The 23,600-nt window shown below is 39.3% G+C and overlaps 1 protein-coding gene across 1 annotated transcript; it reads left to right on the top strand.

The window, feature by feature from the left end:
* LOC106508962 (dynactin-associated protein) lies at positions 148–12,235 on the top strand. Its single transcript, XM_013992880.2, has 3 exons — positions 148–482; positions 10,202–10,282; positions 11,147–12,235. The coding sequence occupies exons 1-3, from the start codon at positions 426–428 to the stop codon at positions 11,489–11,491; spliced, it is 483 nt and encodes a 160-aa protein (XP_013848334.1). The 5' UTR covers positions 148–425; the 3' UTR covers positions 11,492–12,235.

Below are 23,600 nucleotides of genomic sequence, written 5' to 3' on the forward strand. Positions count from 1 at the left end.
ATCCCTCTGTTTGTTTAGCCACAGAATTCTGCAATCTCCCAAATCAAGGAGTGGCATTGCGGGCTTTTTTAGAAGCAAAAACTAATTCCTAACCTGTGAGAAATCAGGTTTTTATGAGTTTAAATAAGTTCTGTGAAATGAGGGCAAGGCATGCATCGGCTCAGAATCCTAGGGCTTTCTTCAAGTTGAGATAATTTTCTACAGGTCGTTTTGGGAAGGGAGCAAACTTTTCTATCTACATTTTCCCAGCTGACATAAATTGTGTACTCTGGGGTTGCATTTGGAAATTTTCCCAGAAAACAGACAAATATTAGTTTGCACAATCCAGATGGTGTAAATACTTAACTATTAATTTAACATAAATTCAGTATTTCCTAACTGAAATTTACAAAGGGAATACAGACGTCATTTGAGCTCCTTTTGGAATGGATGGCAAACAAAGACAGGATGCTATGCATATTGAACAGAATACGGCTGAGTTGGTGAGTGTTGTACATACATTTAAATTGCTTTCATGTTGAACGTTCTTGCTTTCCACATTGAATGTTTAACCCTCCCAAGAAATTAAGTTGCGTCTTTTTTCTGATGTTTGCTATTAGAGGATGAATGCAGGAATCACAAGAATTGAGGGAGTTATTTAGTATGCTCAGTGGTGCCTGCCCATAATTTGGGAATGGTGCATTAGACCTCCTGCCTAAATTTTTGTATTTATATTAGAAATCCATAATAAGATATCAGTAGACATGGTTTTAGTAGCTGATTTGAGATGTTATGTTTATAGCAAATATTAACAATATTATTTATATTTATATACATTTTGATCCAATGAAAATATTTACCCTCATTGGCCTACCTGTTTCCAAAGTAGGAATTTATGGAAATGTTTCATTGTGGGGGAACTTATGCTTAAAATATGTTACTCTAGTAATGTAAAAATCATATTTCTTAGAACATGTCAAAGGTCCTATTCACCATTCAAACAAATCCTTTCATTTAGCAATTGACTAGCGGCAGAGTTAGACATTGAACTCAGGTTGCTCACATACAACCTTTTCCTCATAAGAAAACTATGCCTCAAAAATTTTGACTACTATGTTTCTAATAAATAAAAATGAATTTTTGTAATTAACTTGAGTGTGTAGAACCAAGAGAAAAGTCAGACAAAATAAACCCAAAGATAGGATTTGATATAAGGATTGTTTTGCAACTTAAAGGTTGTATTTGTGTTCAGTGGGAATTCAATATCTAGACAACCACAAACTTAATTTATAGGATGCCTCATATTTCAAGAAAGCTGCAAAATGCCATTGCTTTAATGCCATATATACATCATTTTATTTCCTTCTCCTTTTCTTAATGTATCAAATATGAGTTATGGTATTTCCTCCTATGTTAAAAACATTTATGCAATATTCCATTAAGTCAAATAATTTGTTAATTATGCCAAAAAAAACCCCACAGTAAAACCAACTTCTGAGATTGTGAAAAGGAAAGATTTGAATTTCCCTTTTTTTTAGTAACCTGACAGGCAACCTATAATCTCCTAGAGTCCCCCAAAACAAGGGGTTGAAGGTTTTTAAATAATTGCTATGAGTTTATATGCTATTTTAGAACATTTGGAAAATACAGAAAATAAATTTTTTAAAAAAATCACCCATTACCCCTCTCAGAGAAAACCGCTGCTAATATTTTTCCTCTTGTCCTCCTAACCAATTTAATTTCATTTTTTTGATTGCTTTATTTTGCCACATGAAGTTTTGTCAATTTACCTATGTTTCTGCTCCAAAAATTCCATGAAGATTTTAATCCAAAATTTAGAGATTTGAGCACTTATTCAACAGAAATCTTTCATAAAAGGACATTTGTTCAAGTTGTGTTTGTGTTCCTCAGTAAGGTTTTGAGGTTTTCTTTACATAAGTCGTATGGCATTTTACATCCTGAGCCATTTAAAATGCTTCATTACGGGAGGAGGACAAGATGGCGGAGGAGTAGGGGGACACGCTTGCCCTCTCCCACAAACACAACAAAAAAAGCACATCTACAGAATAAATGACTTGCACAGAACAGCAACCAATCGCTGGCAGAGGAACCTAAACTCCAATAACGGCAAGAAATTCGTGACATTATTGGGCAGAACGGGAGAAAAGAGGAGAGTGAGATAAGGTGAATCCGAGCGGGACGGGGGCTCCCAAAAGGGAACTGCGGAGGAGAAAGGGATCCCGCACCCTGGAAAGTCACCTACCGGGCGAAAGATCAAACGAACTGGAGGAATCCCCAGATGCAGAGAAGAGTGTAGCAGTAAGTCGGAGTACGGAAAAACCGATCAAGAACCCAACGGACCATCTGAACTACGGGCACAGTCACCAAAAATTGAGACGCCTGGGTGGGGGCTGGGCACCGAATCCTCGGCTCCAGAGGTTAGTCCCCGGGAAAGGGCCGGGGGACGCCTGGGTGGGGGCTGGGCACCGAGACCTTGCCTCTGAAGGTTAGTCGCCGAGAGGGGGCCGGGGGACACATGGGTGGGGGCTGAGCACTGAGACCTCGCCTCCGAAGGTTAATCCCTGAGAAAGGGCCGGGGGACGCCTGGGGGGGGTTGGGCACCGAGACCTCGGCCCCGGAGGTTAGTCCCCGGGCTAGGGGGGCGGAGCAGAGCGGAAACTGCTTGGGAGGTCTCTAAACCATTTGACGGGGCAGAGACTGCCTGGGAGACTAGAAAACCAAGCTGTCACAGAGGAAGGGAACAATACTCTAGGGGCGGGGAAGTGGAAAGCCGCATCAGAGGGAACCTGGGAGAAGAGCCTGGTCTGCGCCCATGCTGGGGAGGGGAGAGAAGAAGGGGTGCGTACCCCCCACGCCACAGCAAGCTTACAGGCCTGCTAGCTAGCAGAAAGCTGTGCTTCCCAGTGCATTCCCTCCCCCGACCCCCGCCACCCCCTACGCTCTCACCGAACCTGGGGCTGCCTGCCATCCAGGAGGGCTGGCCTCAAAAATTGCCTGAAGCCTACCACTGCAGGGGCTGTCCCTGCACAGGCCTGTTTGCCCTTTGGAGGGGCCACACTTCCGCAGAGCAGCACCAAACACCACCAGCCCCCTAGAAAAGGCCTGCAGCCCAGAAAAGCTAGAACAAGCCTAGCCAGGCCGTGAATAGATCGGCCTAATTCTCCGATGGTTTTTCTGAGACGGGCTGCCCCGGGGAGGAGCCTCTTGGGTGTCCAAGGGCCCTGCTACCCGCCCAAGCCCCCAGGGGGTGCTGAGACCTAGTGGACCAGCTGCATAGGACTGCCAGCTCCAGGTAGGACCCCCTGCAGCCCAGAAAAGCTAGAACAAGCCTTGCCGAGTCGGGAAAAGATCTCAGATGGTTTTTCTGAGTCGGGCTGCCCTGGGGAGGAGCCTCTTGGGTCTCCAAGGTCCCTGCTACCCGCCCAAGCTCCCAGGGGGTGCCCCACTCCCGTGAAATAACTGCTCAGCACCACCAGCCCCCTGGAAGAGCCCCTGCAGCCCAGAAAAGCTGCAACAAGCTCGGCCAGACTGTGAAAAGATCCACCTACATTCTCAGGCTGTCCTTCTGAGTTGGGCGGCCCTAGGGAAGAGCCTCTCAGGTTCTCAGTGCCCCAGATAGCTGCTCCAGCCCCCAGGGGGTGATGCACCCCTAAAGAGCAGCTGCCCAACACCGCCAACCCCCTGCAAGAACCCCACAGCCTAAAAACACCAGAGCAAGCTCTGCATGACCAAGTGAAATCTGCTACCATCGTGGGGTGGACCTCCCAGTCCTGTCTGCCCTCAGGAAGTCCTCCTTTGCTTCAAAGAGACCCTGTTAGCCCCATCAACACTCCAGAAAAGCCACACTGCCTCAAAAAAGATTGACCAACAACGCCAGCCCTCAGGAAATATTCCACGGCAGTGACAAGGCAAACACTGCCCGATCACGGAGAGTACAACTCCCTCAGGAGAAAGAAAACAACAAGCAAGATGAAGAAGCTGAGAAACCACCCCCAGTCAAACCAACAGGAGAACTCACCTAAAACAGTCAACAATGAAACAGATCTCTGCAGTCTGACAGACCTGGAGTTCAAAAGAGAAATACTGAAAATACTGAAGGAATTAAGAGAAGATATGAACAGTAATGCAGATACCCTCAGAAAGGAACTAGAAAATATAAGGAGGAGCCAAGAAAAACTAGAACATTCATTGGCAGAGATGCAAACTGAACTAGGGGCAGTAAAAAGCAGAATGAATAATGCAGAAGAACGAATCAGTGATATGGAAGATAGAATAATGGAAATCACTCAATCTGGTCAACAGACAGAAAACCGAATCAAAAAACTGGAAAGCAATATAAGAGACCTATGGGATAATATAAAGCGGGCCAATCTACGCATAATAGGAATTCCAGAAGGAGTAGAAAAAGATAAGGGAATGGAAAATATATTTGAAGAAATTATCGCTGGAAACTTCCCAAATCTAAAGGATACTGGATTCAAGATACAAGAAGCACAGAGGGCCCCAAACAAACTGAACCCAAACAGACCCACACCAAGACACATCATAATAAAAATGGCAAAAGTTAGTGACAAAGAGAGGATCCTAAAGGCAGCAAGAGAAAACCAGAATGCTACCTACAAGGGAACCCCCATAAGAATATCAGCTGATTTCTCTACAGAAACACTACAGGCCAGGAGGGAATGGCAAGAGATATTTAAAGTGCTCAAAGGAAAAAATATGCAACCTAGAATACTCTATCCAGCAAGAATATCATTTCAAATAGAAGGGGAAATAAAAATTTTTCCCAACAAACAAAAACTTAAAGAATACAGCAACACAAAACCCAGGTTAAAGGAAATATTGAAAGGGCTTCTCTAAACCAAAAAGAAAGGAAGGAAAGGGAAGAAAAAAGAAAAGAAAAAAAAAAGAAGAAGAAGAAGAGGAAGAACTAGGACTGAGGAAACCGCAATCAAAGAGCAGTCACTCAAATAAGCCAGCATACAGATTTAATCATGAACATACTTCAAACAAAATAAAATTAAAAAGAAAAAAATAAAAGAGTCATCAAAACCATAAAATGTGGGCAAGGGATGTTAGAAGGTAAATAACCCTTTTAGATTGTATGTATGTCTCTCTTCTTAATTTTAATATAGTAATGAAGTGTTTGAACTTACAGGACCATCAGGCTAAAACACACAATTATGGGAAGGGGTTAGCATACTTAAAAAACAGGGCAACCACAAGCCAAAACCAAATATTGCATTTGCAAAAAATGAAAAAAATAAAAACACTCAAGCACTCAAGCAGATAATAACAGGAGACCATCCAACCAAAAAAAAAAAAAAAAAAAAAAAGAAAGGAAGAATGGAGAACCATAGAATCAACTGGAACACGAGGTTCAAATGGCAATAAATAATCATCTATCAATTATCACCTTAAATGTCAATGGACTGAATGCCCCAATCAAAAGACACAGGGTGGCTGAGTGGATAAAAAGGCAAAAACCTTCAATATGCTGCCTACAAGAAACTCACCTTAGGACAAAAGATACATATAGATTGAAAGTGAAAGGGTGGGGAAAAATATTTCACGCCAATAGACAAGACAGAAAAGCAGGAGTCGCAACGCTCATACCAGACAAAATAGACTTTAAAACAAAAGGCATAAAGAAAGACAAAGAAGGACACTATCTAATGATTAAGGGATCCATCCAAGGAGAGGATGTTACTATCATCAACATATATGCCCCAAATATAGGAGCACCCAGATACATACAACAAATATCAACAGACATAAAGGGAGATATTGATGAGAATACAATCACAGTAGGAGACCTAAATACCCCCCTCACATCAATGGACAGATCCTCTAGACAGAAAACCAATAAAGCAACAGAGATCCTAAAGGAAACAATAGAAAAGTTAGACTTAATTGATATCTTCAGGACACTACATCCAAAAAAAGCAGAATACACATTCTTCTCAAATGCTCATGGAACATTCTCAAGAAGCGACCACATATTGGGACACAAAGCGAATCTCAATAAATTTAGGAGCATAGAAATTATCTCAAGTATCTTCTCTGACCACAATGCCATGAAATTAGAAATCAACCATGGGAAAAGCAAAGAGAAAAAACCTACTCCATGGAGACTAAACAACATGCTACTAAAAAACCAATGGGTCAATGAGGAAATCAAGAAGGAAATTAAAAACTACCTTGAAACAAATGATAATGAAGACACAACCTCTCAAAATCTATGGGATGCTGCGAAAGCAGTGCTCAGAGGGAAATTTATAGCAATCCAGGCCTTTCTCAAAAAAGAAGAAAGATCCCAAATTGACAACTTAACCCTCCACCTAAACGAATTGGAAAAAGAAGAACAAAAAAGTCCTAAAGTCAGCAGAAGGAAGGAAATTATAAAGATCAAAGAAGAAATTAATAAAATAGAGACTCAAAAAACAATAGAGAAAATTAATAAAACCAAGAGCTGGTTCTTTGAAAAGGTGAACAAAATTGACAAACCCCTGGCCAGACTCACTAAAAAGAGGAGAGAAAGAACCCAAATAACCAAAAGTATAAATGAAAAAGGAGAAATCACAACGGACACAGCAGAAATACAAAAAACCATGAGAGAATACTATGAACAACTGTACGGCAACAAGTTTGACAATCTGGAAGAAATGGACAATTTTCTAGACTCGTACAGCCTGCCAAAACTGAATCAAGTAGAAACAGACCAACTGAACAGACCCATCACTAGAAATGAAATTGAAGAGATCATAAAATCACTCCCTACAAATAAAAGTCCAAGACCAGATGGCTTCACAGGTGAATTTTATCAAACATATAAAGAGGAATTGGTGCCCATCCTCCTCAAACTCTTTCAAAAGGTTGAAAAAGAAGGAATACTCCCAAAGACATTCTATGATGCCACCATCACCCTCATTCCAAAACCAGGCAGAGATACCACCAAAAAAGAAAACTATCACCCAATATCATTGATGAATATAGATGCAAAAATTCTCAACAAAATTTTAGCCAACCGAATCCAACAACATATCAAAAAAATTATACACCATGACCAGGTTGGGTTCATCCCAGGTTCACAAGGATGGTTCAACATACGCAAATCAATCAGCATCATACACCACATTAACAAAAGAAAAGCCAAAAATCATATGATCATCTCAATAGACGCAGAAAAAGCATTTGACAAAGTTCAACATCCATTCATGATCAAGACCCTCGCCAAAGTGGGTATAGAGGGAACATTCCTGAATATAATCAAAGCCATTTATGATAAACCCACAGCAAATATAATCCTCAATGGGGAAAAACTGAAAGCCTTCTCACTCAAATCTGGAACAAGACAGGGATGCCCACTCTCACCACTGCTCTTCAACATAGTTTTGGAAGTCCTAGCCACAGCAAATAGACAAACCAAAGAAATCAAAGGCATCCATATAGGAAGAGAAGAGATCAAACTGTCACTGTATGCAGATGACATGATTCTATACCTAGAAAACCCTAAGGACTCAACCCCAAAACTCCTTGAACTGATTAATAAATTCAGCAAAGTGGCAGGATATAAGATTAACATTCAGAAGTCAGTTGCATTTCTGTATACCAGCAATGAAATATTAGAAAAGGAATACAAAAATACGATACCTTTTAAAATGGCACCTCACAAAATCAAATACCTCGGAATACACCTGACCAAAGAGGTAAAGGACCTATATGCTGAGAACTATAAAACCTTAATCAAAGAAATCAAAGAAGATGGAAAGAAATGGAAAGATATTCCATGTTCCTGGATTGGAAAAATCAATATTGTGAAAATGGCCATCCTACCCAAAGCAATCTACAGATTCAATGCAATCCCTATCAAATTACCCAGGACATTTTTCACAGAACTAGAACAAACAATCCAAACATTTATATGGAACCACAAAAGACCCAGAATCGCCAAAGCAATCCTGAGAAACAAAAACCAAGCAGGAGGCATAACTCCCCCAGACTTCAAGAAATACTACAAAGCCACAGTCATCAAAACTGTGTGGTACTGGTATCAAAACAGACAGACAGACCAATGGAACAGAATAGAGAACCCGGAAATTAACCCTGACACCTATGGTCAATTAATCTTTGACAAGGGAGGCAAGAACAGAAAATGGGAAAAAGAAAGTCTATTCAGCAAGCATTGCTGGGAAACCTGGACAGCTGCATGCAAAGCAATGAAACTAGAACACACCCTCACACCATGCACAAAAATAAACTCCAAATGGCTGAAAGACTTAAATAGACGACAGGACACCATCAAACTCCTAGAAGAAAACATAGGCAAAACACTCTCTGACATCAACATCATGAATATTTTCTCAGGTCAGTCTCCCAAAGCAATAGAAATTAGAGCAAAAATAAACCCATGGGACCTCATCAAACTGAAAAGCTTTTGCACAGCAAAGGAAACCCAAAAGAAAACAAAAAGACAACTTACAGAATGGGAGAAAATAGTTTCAAATGATGCAACTGACAAGGACTTAATCTCTAGAATATATAAGCAACTTATACAATTCAACAGCAAAAAAAACCAATCAATCAATGGAAAAATGGGCAAAAGACCTGAATAGACAGTTCTCCAAAGAAGATATACAGATGGCCAACAAACACATGAAAAAATGCTCAACATCGCTGATTATAAGAGAAATGCAAATCAAAACTACCATGAGATACCACCTCACACCAGTCAGAATGGCCATCATTCATAAATCCACAAATGGCAAGTGCTGGAGGGGCTGTGGAGAAAAGGGAACCCTCCTGCACTGCTGGTGGGAATGTAAACTGGTACAGCCACTATGGAGAACAGTTTGGAGATACCTTAGAAATCTATACATAGAACTTCCATATGACCCTGCAATCCCACTCTTGGGCATCTATCTGGACAAAGCTCTACTTAAAAGAGACACGTGCACCCGCATGTTCATTGCAGCACGATTCACAATAGCCAGGACATGGAAACAATCCAAATGTCCATCGACAGATGATTGGATTCTGAAGAGGTGGTATATATACACAATGGAATACTACTCAGCCACAAAAAAGGATGACATAATGCCATTTGCAGTAACATGGATGGAACTAGAGAATCTCATCCTGAGTGACATGAGCCAGAAAGACAAAGACAAATACCATATGATATCACTTATAACTGGAATCTAATATCCAGCACAAATGAATATCTCCTCAGAAAAGAAAATCATGGACTTGGAGAAGAGACTTGTGATTGCCTGATGGGAGGGGGAGGGAGTGGGAGGGATCGGGAGCTTGGGCTTATCAGACACAACTTAGAATAGATTTACAAGGAGATCCTGCTGAATAGCATTGAGAACTATGTCTAGATACTCATGTTGCAACAGAAGAAAGGGTGGGGGAAAAACTGTAATTGCAATGTATACATGTAAGGATAACCTGACCCCCTTGCTGTACAGTGGGAAAATAAAAAAAAAAATGCTTCATTACTACTGTGAATAGCAGTTAATACACACACACACACACACACACACACACAATCGCTTTTATATGTTTAAAACATATTTTTACAATCAGCCACATTGATGAGTTATTGCTTTTGATAGATTACATGACTAATCATTTGGGATTCTGTCTATAAGCAATCCTATCACCTGCAAATAATGTTAATTGTATTATCACATTTCCATTATTTATACACAATAATGAGAACTTCTAGAAAAACATTACTTGATATTGATGATAGGAGACATTCTTCACTTTTCCTGACATTAAAGGAATGTCCCTGATGTTAAATATGGTGTTGGTCATTGCTTTGAGGTAAACCTTCCTTGTCACATTTGGGAATTATTCCCTTCCTTTTAGTTCTTTGACATTGGTATTGTTTGCCTACTTTTATCATTTCCAAATGCTAAAATTTGTTAAATGAGTCTTGGGCATTGAGATGATTTTTATTTTTCTTCTTTGATCATTTTAATATGAAAAATGCATTTATATAACTCCTATCACAAAACCATTATGAGAGTTTCAGATTTCCCTAGCTCTTGGTTAGCTCTTCATTTAATACCTGTTGGGCTCTCATAATTTTTTACATATAATGCATTTATGTTCCTGGCTAAAGTAAATTTTCCTCATCCTTAAAAATCAGGATTGATTGAAAATTTGTTTTAATGTTCTTTTTCTAAAGTTACCCAGAAATCCATACTGTTCAAATGAAGGGATGCCCTGTGGTTGCAGATCGCCCATCGTGACCTTACAGCCGCAGTGGGTAAGAGGTGGGGCCCAGGGTCCAGGGTGTAGTGGGGAGTCTTTAGTAGTACTGTGGATTGACGGTAAAAAACGGGGCCAGCAGACCCTGCTCCATCAGCTCCTCAGAAGGGTTCTCCTCTCCGTGAACCTGTCTCTGGCCCTCCACCTTTCCGTGGCTCTGCCCTTCTCCCTTGCTTACCCCCCTCAGCACTGCAACTCCACAGTCTTGGGCAACAGCCAGAGACTTGTGGCCCCAGCCATTTTTCAGTGCTGTAGTCTATTACTGTAAGATCCCTCTCCATAACAGAGCTGGTTATTTTTCTATTTTGATGTGTTTCTAAGCTCAATGAACTTCCTTTTACTCATGTTTAAGAGATTACAAATGTATTTTATAAATCATTTTCTAGTTATAAGATCTCAATATGTCAGGTGAAAATGGGAGATGACAGTGAGCAAAAGAATACCTGTAATTTTCCATCACTCAAGTTAACCAATCTAAATGTTCTGATATGCCTTGCCTTCCTTTTTCTGGCCCTTTTCCCCCAACCCAGGGCTGATTAGATAGTTTAATTTATACTGCACTTTTAGTAGCTGATAAAAGATAATAATTTAATGTGATATATTCCTGATGCAACCTATTTGCATTTGAGATGATGCCTTTTGCTTTAGTGCAAAGGGTTGACCAAGGGGGGACATTTTGTCCTTGTAGACATGTGGACAAGGTGGGCGTATGTATGTGTGTGAGAGAGAGTTGATAGATTTGTGCATTTTAGTTACAGCATTTGGAGTAATGAAAAAGGTTAGTCATGTTTAATTGAAATTATTTACCTAAGTTACCACTATGTAATTTGCTAAAATATTCACTCTTTATAATCCTTTGAAGGTGACAGCAAAACCGTGGTCACTCTGGAAAACATTTCTGGTGTGTCTACTGGCCTGTCTAATTGCTACGACCCTTGTGGTTCTGCTCTTTTATTTTGTCCACTTTGGCAAGCCCACCAATGGCACCACCGTCATCATTCATGCAGACAGCCATTCCAATCATGTCACCTGCATCCCTGGTTCTTCCACATCCTCTCTCTCAACATCCTTATCTGGATCTCAGAGTACCTTACCTTCTATTGCTGTGGCCAGTCAAAGCCCCTCTACCAAAGAGCCTCCACCTCCTATGGAGACAACTAAATCCACAACGTGGGAACATGAAGTTATCATTGAAGATAAAGAATGACATTTGGGGGGCTTTTAGCCCTCCTAAAGCCAAAGCAACACCCTTACCCTGAAAGAGACATGTCCAAGGTATTCTCTTCTCCTGCCAAGAGGTTCCAAAGCATTTAGCACCATGAGACTTTGCCCCCTTGCTTAGTCATCGTTGTATTCCCATATGATAATGACTCAGTCTTGGGCCCTCCAGTGTTTAAATAATTGGAAAAGAAAATATTCAGCTGAGCCTGGTTGATTCTCCAGGCTGGAGTCCAGAGGATTTTTTCTTTTCATCCCTCCTACACAACCAATCTCAATTTCGCTAATGAGGATTTCGACTGCTTAAAGGGCTGTCTGCTTCCTGTGTGCTGGTTCTCAAGCCAGTATTTACCACCTGGTTGTTGATTATTTTCCAATTGCATACACTTGAATATTTTCAACTAAAGAGGTTAATGAACATAAATTATTACATAACTATTGATTATTACGGAAGCATTTTTCCTATTGGAGAGTTCAGAAAAGAGGGCAGATCAGTGAGGTTAGGTATAATCAAGGAAGATTTCAGAGAAGGGCTGCAAGTTGAACAAGGGTGAAAGTTTAAGTCGAGATAATTAAAACATAAAATGTGAGGGCTAAGGGATTTCATAGATTTAAAATCAAAACACACTTAGAAACACTTCAAATGTAACAAATGATGTATTTTATATATCTGTACTTTTTCACCAATGTTATCAATATTATTTTCTATACTTGATATTTTGCTTAATCTCTTAATTTTTTTTTTTTTTTTTTTTTTTTGTCTTTTGACCTTTTAGGGCCTCACCTGCGGCATACGGAGGTTCCCAGGCTAGGGGTCTAATCAGAGCTGTTGCTAGCCTATGGCCTAGACCACAAACACAGCAACACCAGGTCCCAGCCACATTTGTGAACTATCCCACAGCTCATGGCAACGCCAGATCCTTAACCCACTGAGCTAGGCCAGGGATCGAACCTGCAACCTCATGGTTCCTAGTCAGATTTGTTTCTGCTGGGCCACGATGGGAACTCCATCTTAATCTTAATCTTAACTACTATAAACTACTACTTATAAACTTTTAAATTGTTTTATACTTTGGACTGTACTTTTGAGGGCACATTGTTCATACATAATTTGCTATGAAACACCAGATTTTTGTTCAATGTTACTTCTGTGGGTTTAATACTCACTAGAAGCATATGTATTTTATTCTGGAAAAGACTTTAGGGTTAAATCAACTTGCCCATTTCACCCTCAAATTCAAAATTCTACGAAAGAGTAAAACTATTCCAGAGAAAGTCAAAGACTCAGACCTGTGTGTGGACACTGGAGCCTGGATCTCCTGTGAAGGTATCATCTCACAACTGTTAGAATGGCTGTTGTCAAGAAGCCAAAAGGTAGTCGGTATTGGTGAGGACATGGAGGAAAAGGAACCCTTGCCTAATGTTATTAGAGATGGAATTTAGTGCTGCCATTAAAAACAATATGGAGGTTCCTCATATTGTTTGAGCCATAACTACTGTATGATCCAGCAATTCCACTTCTGGGTATATTTATAAAGAAAATGAAAATAGGGTCACAAGGAGATATCTGCATTTCCATGTTCATTGGAGCATTATCCCCAATAACTAAAATATGGAATCCACCTCAGTGTCTGTGAACAGATGAATGATAAAGAAGATGTGGTACATACATACAATGGAATATTGTTCAGCCAAGAGAAAGAAAAAAATCCTGCCATTTGCAACAACATGGATGGAACTGGAAGGTGTTATGGTAAGTGAAATAAGCCAGACAGAGACAATTATTATATGATCTCACTTATATGTGGAATATAGAAAGCTGAAATCAGAAACAGAGAGTAAAATAGTTGTTACCAGGTGCTGGGGAGTAGGAGGGAGTGTGGAAAATGGAGAGATATTGGTCAAAGAGTATAAACTTTATAAGATGAATAAGGTCTGGGGATCTCATGTTCAGCATGGTGATTATAGTTAATAGTACTCTATTATATACCTGAAAGTTGCTAAGAGAGTAGATCTTAAATGATAGTTACATAACATGAAATATGTATTAACTAAACTATGATGCTAATTGTTTTGTAATATATGTGTATCAAATTAACATGTACATCCTAAACTCACACAATGTTATTCATCAATTATATCTCAATAATGCTGCACAAAATAAATAAAAAATAAAATAATTGTTCACAATAACTAATGTCATCTTTTCCAGCACAGAGTGGATGGTTTGCTCTGAAGTATAGTTTGACTTTAAGAAATGCTTTAAGCACAGATACTTCTGCATCATTTGTATTTATTTCTTCAATTTGTTTTTTGTTTTAGTTTTGTTTCTTTTCCTTTTCCTTTCTTTTCTCTCTCTCTCTTTTTTCTTTTTAGGGCCATCCCTGCGGCATATGGAAGTTTCCAGGCTAGGGACTGAATCAGAGTTGTAGCTGCTGGCCTGTGCCAGCAACACCAGAGAGAAAGGCCAGAGACTGAACCTGCATCTTCATGGATACTAGTCGGGTTTGTTACTGCTAAGCCAAAACAGGAACTCCCATTTGTATTTGTTTCTACGTTTGCAATTCTCTAAATGGAAGACAAGGGCTAATCTTACAAATGGAACAAGAAAACCCAAATTATTGTTTACTACTTACTACATCAAGGACCCCTGGTATTGGTTAAGATAAAATTCATCTGTAAGTGACAGATGTTCCTAAATAATATGAAAGTTATAGAAATTGTAGAATAATAATATACAGAAACTTCTCCCATACAATTAAAAGACTGAAGGTAGCTGATTGGAGCTGGAAAAAGTAGTTTTTTGGTCATCAGAGACCTGGATTCCTTATATCCTTGTTCCACATCCTCAGTATCTGGCTTCTAGTTTGCAGTTCAAAATGGCTGCTTAAGCTCCAATCATTACACCTATATTCCAGCCAACAGAAAGGAAGAGGGATGAGGGCAAGAACCTTCTAAGAACATTTCTCAGAAGTTTCAGACAATTTCATTATGTCCCATTGCAAGAAATTAGTCATTCAGCTACACATAAGTGTAAGGAAGGCTGGGTAATGTAATGATTATTCTGGATGTTTGTATGACTAGCTAAAACTTAAGGTTCTATTTATGAAGAAAGTAAGAATAATAAATATCAGGTCACAACACAGAGTCTCTGCCCAACAATGAAAGCCAAACATTTTTTAGATGAAGTATTTCACTTCAACTCTTAATCCCTTTATGAGCCTCAGGTACTCTCTAAAACCCTTTTTATAAAACACTGTGACATTTGCAAAGTTCTAACAGTGTCTAATAACTGTGAATTAGATATGGTCAGTTATAGTGGCAAAGTGAGCTGGTCTCAGGTGCAAACCACACTGGCTGAGGATTCAAATATCCAGGAGTTTTATCTGGCACAGGTGAGCACTGAGAGCCCCTTCTAGAAGGAGAGAGATCATGCTTGAGGCTTTTGTATATCTGCACAGAACCCAGCCCTGTCGGACACAGAGAAACTGCAAAGCAAGCAATTGCTGAACTAAATCACTGATTACATCCCAGAAACATCAAGCAGAAAGGGACCACAGAAATGATCCAATCCAAACACTTCACTTTTGAAATGAAGGATCTGAAGCTTGAGTAGAGCCTGGCAAGTGCTGGGTGTGTGCAGATATTGTGTAAAGAACTTTAGCCATGTTATCTTGCCTGGCAGTACATTGGTGTTAAAAGTGAGACTGCATGACCCGACCTGGGTCTGCACTAACCTGAAACCTTCTCACTTCGCATTTTCTGACTACCATGTTACTTTCTTCCTGCATAGATTAATGTGTTTAACTCACGTTTTCCTTTTTCTTTTCTTTTCTTTTCTTTTCTTTTCTTTTCTTTTCTTTTCTTTTCTTTTCTTTTCTTTTCTTTTTTCTTTTCTTTTCTCTTTTCTTTTCTCTTTTCTTTTCCTTCCCTTCCCTTCCCTTCTCTTCTTTTTTTTTTAGGACCTCACCAATGGCATATAGGAGTTCCCAGGCTAGGGGTAGAATCGAAGCTGTAGCCACCGACCTATGCCGCAGCCACAGTTACAGGGGATCTGAGCTGTGTCTGTGACGGAGCTGTGTCTGTGCTCTACACCACAGCTCATAGCAACACTGGATCCTTAACCCACTGAGCAAGGCCAGGGATCGAACCCGCAACCTCATGGTTCCTAGTCAGATTCGTTAACCACTGAGCCATGACGGGAACTCCCTTAACTCATATTTTCTTGATAGCGACCTCATTTTTATGAATTTTATTTCCAGGTGGGAGAAAGAAAACCATGCTCTCCAATGCCACTTTACTCTTTATATTTTTTCCATCACATCTTCAATTTTACTTTTCATTTCCTCCAAGAACCAGTTTTTCTTCTTCCCAAGCCTCAGGGGATTTTATGTTTATCTCTTAACATAGTGTTAGAGTAGCTAAAAAGTACAAGTTCTAAACTTAGCTCTTTCATTTACTATGTGACCTCTGGCAAATTTCCTACCTCTCTATGCCACAGTTTTCTCATCTATAAAGTAGAGATAAAAAGACCACTTATTTCATAGGTCTACTGCGGAGAGTAACCAGACTAAGGTTTGCAAAATACTTAGCCTGGCACCTGGCAAATATTTGATAAATGTTATCTGAGAGTAATAGTAGATTCTTAAGTCAGAGATGTTATTTGTCTGAGAATAATGGTGAATTCTTAAGTCAGGGATGGCGTTTTTGGTCATCTCTCCTCCTTTAATAAATAATTTATTCAAAAAATTACAACTAATATTGACATTCAACTGAGAAAAATGTCACAAGACAATTTAAGCTTCTGAGAACGTATTATTAAATGGTTACCTTGAAGCTGAATAGCAGTTAAGGGTTGGCAGAATAAAAATTAAAGTGCATGTAGAAAGACCCTGCAATGATTGGAGATGAAGGTTGAATGGAGGTAAGAGGATTCACCTTCACTCCTGCAAGAGCAGCAGGGTGAATGTGCTACCAGCTGGCTTAGTCATATTAAGACAATTACATTTAATGCATCTCCTCAAAGTAAATAATAGTTTAAAAAACAAATTTAGCTGTTTTTTATCATGAATAAATTAATTTTAATACAGAAAATTAATATTTAAAATTTAAAAACTGTTTAAGTGAATGAAATACATATTCGTATATTTTCGTTTATATAGAACTGCAGCTTCTCACACCCCCATTCTCCCAAGGACATCTTGGTAACAAATATATATTTAAATCGATTGCTCCTGACAAATAAGTTGGAAGTCCTGGAGGTGATTCAGGGCAGGTGGGTAAATCCAATACTTTTACAGGTCTCTCTTCTCTTGTGGAAAGTGTTTTGATCATGCCAAGATTTCTCATGAGGGGATGATTCCCAATAAGTTGGAAAGATTCTCCCAATGGTCCACAGTTGGTAAGCAGCAGAATTAAATCTTCCATCCTGTCTTCGTAACCACATGCAGTATATGAGAGGACCATTTGGACTGGGGAATTTCATTTTCTACATTGTTCTAGTTGGAAAAGCCTCACCAACAGCCAGCAGAGACTGGGACATAACCACAGCCTGTTCTGTAGTATTAATTTTCCTCAGGAAATTCTAAGTGCCTCTGGTTAGGAACCACAACTTCAAGCCTAGATCTGTGTGAGAATGTATGTAGGTCTGAGGAGCTCGGTCTGAAAGGGGTCCGTACTTAAAATATCACTCCTACCATTTACGAGAAAGCTTGTTCCACTGCTCAGGGGAAAGTTAAGTGCCAGTCTCTCCCAGAAGAGCTTTCCTTCTCCAGGCTTTTTCCAGGAACTAGATTTTGACAACACTGATGACAATTTTCATTTGGTTGCCCATATATTTATCAAGGTAAGGACACTCAAGGCATACAGCTACCATTTAAAAGTAATCTCAGTTCCCAAGGAATCTTCATCCAGGATGAAAAACACAGGTTCCCCTATATCTGTATGATCAAAGTGGTAAATCTAAGGGCTCTGAATTTGTATAATCTCTTCCGGTGAACTCAATGATGATTTCACGGAAAAGGTAGCATTTAAGCTGAGGCTTGAAAAATGTTTAGGATTTGGGGTGGGGTTTTTGTTTTTGTTTTTGTTTTTTTCTAATTTAAATGAATTAACTCATTTAAATGAAATACATGTTCATTATGAAAAAAACAAATTGGAGAGTTTAAAGAAGTATGTGGGAACAGAAGGGGAAAAAAAATCAATTAGCACCAGAAGCAGCTTCTTTTGTTTCTTTCTTTTCTGCATTTTTAAATACTTGAGACCATATGAAAACATACACACTTTGGTCATATTTATCAAGATTTTTTGAAGTGCTCATAGCCTTTAGCTCAGTAGTTTTGCTTACAGAATCTATAAAGGTTATAATTAGGAATGAAGATAAAGACCCATGAACAAAGATATTCATCATGTCATTTTTATAGTGACATATATGGAAACAATCTAAGAGCTCCCCAAAAGAAAGTGATTAAGAATGACCAGCAGGAGTTCCTGTTGTGGCTCAGTGGTTAACAAACCCAACAAGCATCCATGAGGACTCAGGTTCGATCCCTGGCCTTGTTCAGTGGGTTAAGGATCCAGTGTTGCCATGAGCTGTGGTGTAGGTTGCAGGCACGGCTCGGATCTGGCATTGCTGTGGCTGTGGTTTAGGCCAGGAGGTGTAGCTCTGATTGAACTCCTAGTCTGGGAACCTCCATATGCCGAGGGTGCAGCCCTAAAAACAAAAAAGACAAAAAAAGAATGACCAGAAGGAAGTTTTTGAGGACATGGAACTTTCCTTGGATAGGAGATGTTGACAATAAGCCCCCCAAAGCTAAAGGGTGAGAGAGGCAAGGATAAGAGTATACAGTAGTATAATATACAGCAAGTTGTGGGGGCATAGAACAGGAACAGCATGTTAAATTATCATCAGACGTTACACCTCAACTTGAATATAATTACTAGATTAGCTCTGTCAACAGGAGGGAAAGGACCAATATTGAGCTCCATTGGAGAACACTGAGGTGAGGGCTTCAAGACAACCCGGCAGTAGCTTAGCTCACAGCCTAGATTTCCAGTCACTTCCTGCCCACACACACATGATGCAGAGTAACTTACCTATTTCAGGGGAGAATTTGCAAAGAATAAACATTGGTTTCTACATCAGGCAGGTCCTGAACCATATTGTCAAGAGATGACCAACCCCCAACTACCCCTGTCTGAATCAGTAATCCTTACTTTAGACTCATTTTCCCTGACTGTTGAAACTTCAGTATTCTTTCTTAGGCTTCCTCGAATTTCTCTTTTACAGAAATAATTAATTGACAAGATAACCCACACTAAATGGATTCTGGAATTTAAGTTTCCTTATTCTGTACAATATTGATATTTTACTAGCAGTCCTCTGGAAAGAAGGTAGAGAAAATGTAAATTTCAGTTTAGTTTCAGGCAGGGAGATGCTTTTAAGACAATGACTCATCCTCATGAAAATGATGTTACTAACTCTTTGGGCTGATCTGGAGCTGGGGTCCTCAAACTCTAGAAGTCATCAGAGTCAGGAACAAAGCTCGGAAAAACAGATTGCTGGGCAGCACACCCAGAATTTCTGATTCAGACCTTGAATATTTGTATTTCTCACATGTTCAAGATGATGCTGATGCTGCTTGGTGAGGAAATCTTACTTAGAGAACCAATGATCTAAAGGGGCAAATTCCTCTAAACCTTGGTTTTATGACTCGGACTCCTGAAAACCTGCTTGCTTATTCTAGATGCACCTTTTCTTGTCTTCTGTATTCCAAGTGGGTTTTCTGCTTTGTCCTACTCTCTTCCTAGGTCCTATCCTGGTCCCAAGCTATTTTTTAATCTGCCTTTCTCTTCTACCCAGAATTAAGTCACTGAATTCATTAACTAGTTCTAACAGGTTTGTGTGTGGGCGTGTGTGTGTGTGTGTGTGTGTGTGTGGTGGGGGTGGTGGGGGTCTTTAGGGTTTTTATATATAATATCACATCATCTTCAAATGGAGACAGTTTGTCTTCCTTTCTGATTTGTATGCCTTTTATTTCTTTTCCTTGTTTAATTGCTCTGGCTTAAACTTCTAGTACTACGTTGAAAAAAGTGGAAAGAGTGGGCTTGATCTTAGAGGAAGTCTTTCAGCTGTTCACTATTGATTATAATGTTAGCTGTGGCTTCTTGTAGATGGCCTTTATTATATTGAGGTATAGTCTCTCTAAACCTACTTTGTTGAAAGTTGTTTTTTTTTTTTTTTTTTTTTTTTTTTTTTTTTTTTTTTTTTTTTTTCCCACTGTACAGCAAGGGGGTCAGGTCATCCTTAGATGTATACATTGCAGTTACAGTTTTTTCCCCCACCCTTTCTTCTGTTGCAACATGAGTATCTAGACATAGTTCTCAATGCTATTCAGCAGGATCTCCTTATAAATCTATTCTAGGTTGTGTCTGATAAGCCCAAGCTCCCGATCCCTCCCATCAGGCAACCAGAAGTCTCTTCTCCAAGTCCATGATTTTCTTTTCTGAGGAGATATTCATTTGTGCTGGATATTAGATTCCAGTTATAAGTGATATCATATGGTATTTGTCTTTGTCTTTCTGGCTCATGTCACTCAGTATGAGAGTCTCTAGTTCCATCCATGTTGCTGCAAATGGCATGATGTCATCCTTTTTTATGGCTGAGTAGTATTCCATTGTGTATATATACCACCTCTTCCGAATCCAATCATCTGTCGATGGACATTTGGATTGTTTCCATGTCCTGGCTATTGTGAATGGGGCTGCAATGAACATGCGAGTGCATGTGTCTCTTTTAAGTAGAGCTTTGTCCGGATAGATGCCCAAGAGTGGGATTGCAGGGTCATATGGAAGTTCTATGTATAGATTTCTAAGGTCTCTCCAAACTGTTCTCCATAGTGGCTGTACCAGTTTACATTCCCACCAGCAGTGCAGGAGGGTTCCCTTTTCTCCACAGCCCCTCCAGCACTTGTTATTTGTGGATTTATTAATGATGGCCATTCTGACTGGTGTGAGGTGGTATCTCATGGTAGTTTTGATTTGCATTTCTCTTATAATCAGCGATGTTGAGCATTTTTTCATGTGTTTGTTGGCCATCTGTATATCTTCTTTGGAGAAATGTCTATTCAGGTCTTTTGCCCATTTTTCCATTGATTGATTGGTTTTTTTGCTGTTGAGTTGTGTAAGTTGCTTGTATATTCTAGAGATTAAGCCCTTGTCAGTTGCATCATTTGAAACTGTTTTCTCCCATTCTGTATGTTGTCTTTTTGTTTTCTTTTGGGTTTCCTTTGCTGTGCAAAAGCTTTTCAGTTTGATGAGGTCCCATGGGTTTATTTTTGCTCTCATTTCTATTGCTTTGGGAGACTGACCTGAGAAAATATTCATGATGTTGATGTCAGAGAGTGTTTTGCCTATGTTTTCTTCTAGGAGTTTGATGGTGTCCTGTCGTCTATTTAAGTCTTTCAGCCATTTGGAGTTTATTTTTGTGCATGGTGTGAGGGTGTGTTCTAGTTTCATTGCTTTGCATGCAGCTGTCCAGGTTTCCCAGCAATGCTTGCTGAATAGACTTTCCTTTTCCCATTTGATGTTCTTGCCTCCCTTGTCAAAGATTAATTGACCATAGGTGTCAGGGTTTATTTCCGGATTCTCTATTCTGTTCCATCGGTCTGTCTGTCTGTTTTGATACCAGTACCACACTGTTTTGATGACTGTGGCTTTGTAGTATTTCTTGAAGTCTGGGGGAGTTATGCCTCCTGCTTGGTTTTTGTTTCTCAGGATTGCTTTGGCGATTCTGGGTCTTTTGTTGTTCCATATAAATGTTTGGATTGTTTGTTCTAGTTCTGTGAAAAATGTCCTGGGTAATTTGATAGGGATTGCATTGAATCTGTAGATTGCTTTGGGTAGGATGGCCATTTTCACAATATTGATTTTTCCAATCCAGGAACTTGGAATATCTTTCCATTTCTTTCCATCTTCTTTGATTTCTTTGATTAAGGTTTTATAGTTCTCGGCATATAGGTCCTTTACCTCTTTGGTCAGGTGTATTCCGAGGTAATTGATTTTGTGAGGTACAATTTTAAAAGGTATCATTTTTTTGTATTCCTTTTCTAATGTTTCATTGCTGGTATACAGAAATGCAACTGACTTCTGAATGTTAATCTTATATCCTGCCACTTTGCTGAATTTATTAATCAGTTCAAGGAGTTTTGGGGTTGAGTCCTTAGGGTTTTCTAGGTATAGAATTATGTCATCTGCATACAGTGACAGTTTGATCTCTTCTCTTCCTATATGGATGCCTTTGATTTCTTTGGTTTGTCTAATTGCTGTGGCTAGGACTTCCAAAACTATGTTGAAGAGCAGTGGTGAGAGTGGGCATCCCTGTCTTGTTCCAGATTTGAGTGAGAAGGCTTTCAGTTTTTCCCCATTGAGGATTATATTTGCTGTGGGTTTATCATAAATGGCTTTGATTATATTCAGGAATGTTCCCTCTATACCCACTTTGGTGAGGGTCTTGATCATGAATGGATGTTGAACTTTGTCAAATGCTTTTTCTGCGTCTATTGAGATGATAATATGTTTTTTGACCTTTTTTTGGTTAATGTGGTGTATGATGCTGATTGATATGCGTATGTTGAACCATCCTTGTGAACCTGGGATGAACCCAACCTGGTCATGGTGTATAATTTTTTTGATATGTTGTTGGATTCGGTTGGCTAAGATTTTGTTGAGAATTTTTGCATCTATATTCATCAATGATATTGGGTGATAGTTTTCTTTTTTGGTGGTATCTCTGTCTGGTTTTGGAAGGAGGGTGATGGTGGCCTCATAGAATGTCTTTGGGAGTATTCCTTCTTCTTCAACCTTTTGAAAGAGTTTAACGAGGATGGGCACCAATTCCTCTTTATATGTTTGGTAAAATTCACCTGTGAAGCCATCTGGTCCTGGAGTTTTATTTGTAGGGAGTCATTTTATGACCTCTTCAATTTCACTTCTAGTGATCGGTCTGTTCAGTTGGTCTGTTTCTACTTGATTCAGTTTTGGCAAGCTGTAAGATTCTAGAAAATTGTCCATTTCTTCCAGATTGTCAAACTTGTTGCCATACAGTTGTTCATAGTATTCTCTTATGGTTTTTTGTATTTCTGCTGTATCCGTTGTGATTTCTCCTTTTTCATTTATAATTTTGGTTATTTGGGTTCTTTCTCTCCTCTTTTTAGTGAGTCTGGCCAGGGGTTTGTCAATTTTGTTCACCTTTTCAAAGAACCAGCTCTTGGTTTTATTAATTTTCTCTATTGTTTTTTGAGTCTCTATTTTATTGATTTCTTCTTTGATCTTTATAATTTCCTTCCTTCTGCTGACTTTAGGACTTCTTTGTTCTTCTTTTTCCAATTCGTTTAGGTGGAGGGTTAAGTTGTCAATTTGGGATCTTTCTTCTTTTTTGAGAAAGGCCTGGATTGCTATAAATTTCCCTCTGAGCACTGCTTTCGCAGCATCCCATAGATTTTGAGAGGTTGTGTCTTCATTATCATTTGTTTCAAGGTAATTTTTAATTTCCTTCTTGATTTCCTCATTGACCCATTGGTTTTTTAGTAGCATGTTGTTTAGTCTCCATGCAGTAGGTTTTTTCTCTTTGCTTTTCCCATGGTTGATTTCTAATTTCATGGCATTGTGGTCAGAGAAGATACTTGAGATAATTTCTATGCTCCTAAATTTATTGAGATTCGCTTTGTGTCCCAATATGTGGTCGCTTCTTGAGAATGTTCCATGAGCGTTTGAGAAGAATGTGCATTCTGCTTTTTTTGGATGTAGTGTCCTGAAGATATCAATTAAGTCTAACTTTTCTATTGTTTCCTTTAGGATCTCTGTTGCTTTATTGGTTTTCTGTCTAGAGGATCTGTCCATTGCTGTGAGGGGGGTATTAAGGTCTCCTACTATGATTGTATTCTCATCAATATCTCCCTTTATGTCTGTTAATATTTGTTGTGTGTATCTGGGTGCTCCTGTATTTGGGGCATATATGTTGACAATAGTAACATCCTCTCCTTGGATGGATCCCTTAATCATTAGATAGTGTCCTTCTTTGTCTTTCTTTATGCCTTTTG

Source organism: Sus scrofa, chromosome 1, assembly GCF_000003025.6.
Source record: "Sus scrofa isolate TJ Tabasco breed Duroc chromosome 1, Sscrofa11.1, whole genome shotgun sequence".
In the NCBI taxonomy this organism is placed as follows: domain Eukaryota; kingdom Metazoa; phylum Chordata; class Mammalia; order Artiodactyla; family Suidae; genus Sus; species Sus scrofa.

Bases quoted from the DNA above. Each gene is read 5' to 3' on its own strand.
- LOC106508962 (XM_013992880.2), top strand. From the start codon at position 426: ATGGATGGCAAACAAAGACAGGATGCTATGCATATTGAACAGAATACG. The intron at 483-10,201 runs GTGAGTGTTGTA...CTTTTTCTAAAG, and splicing joins AACAGAATACGGCTGAGTTG to TTACCCAGAAATCCATACTG. The intron at 10,283-11,146 runs GTAAGAGGTGGG...AATCCTTTGAAG, and splicing joins TGACCTTACAGCCGCAGTGG to GTGACAGCAAAACCGTGGTC.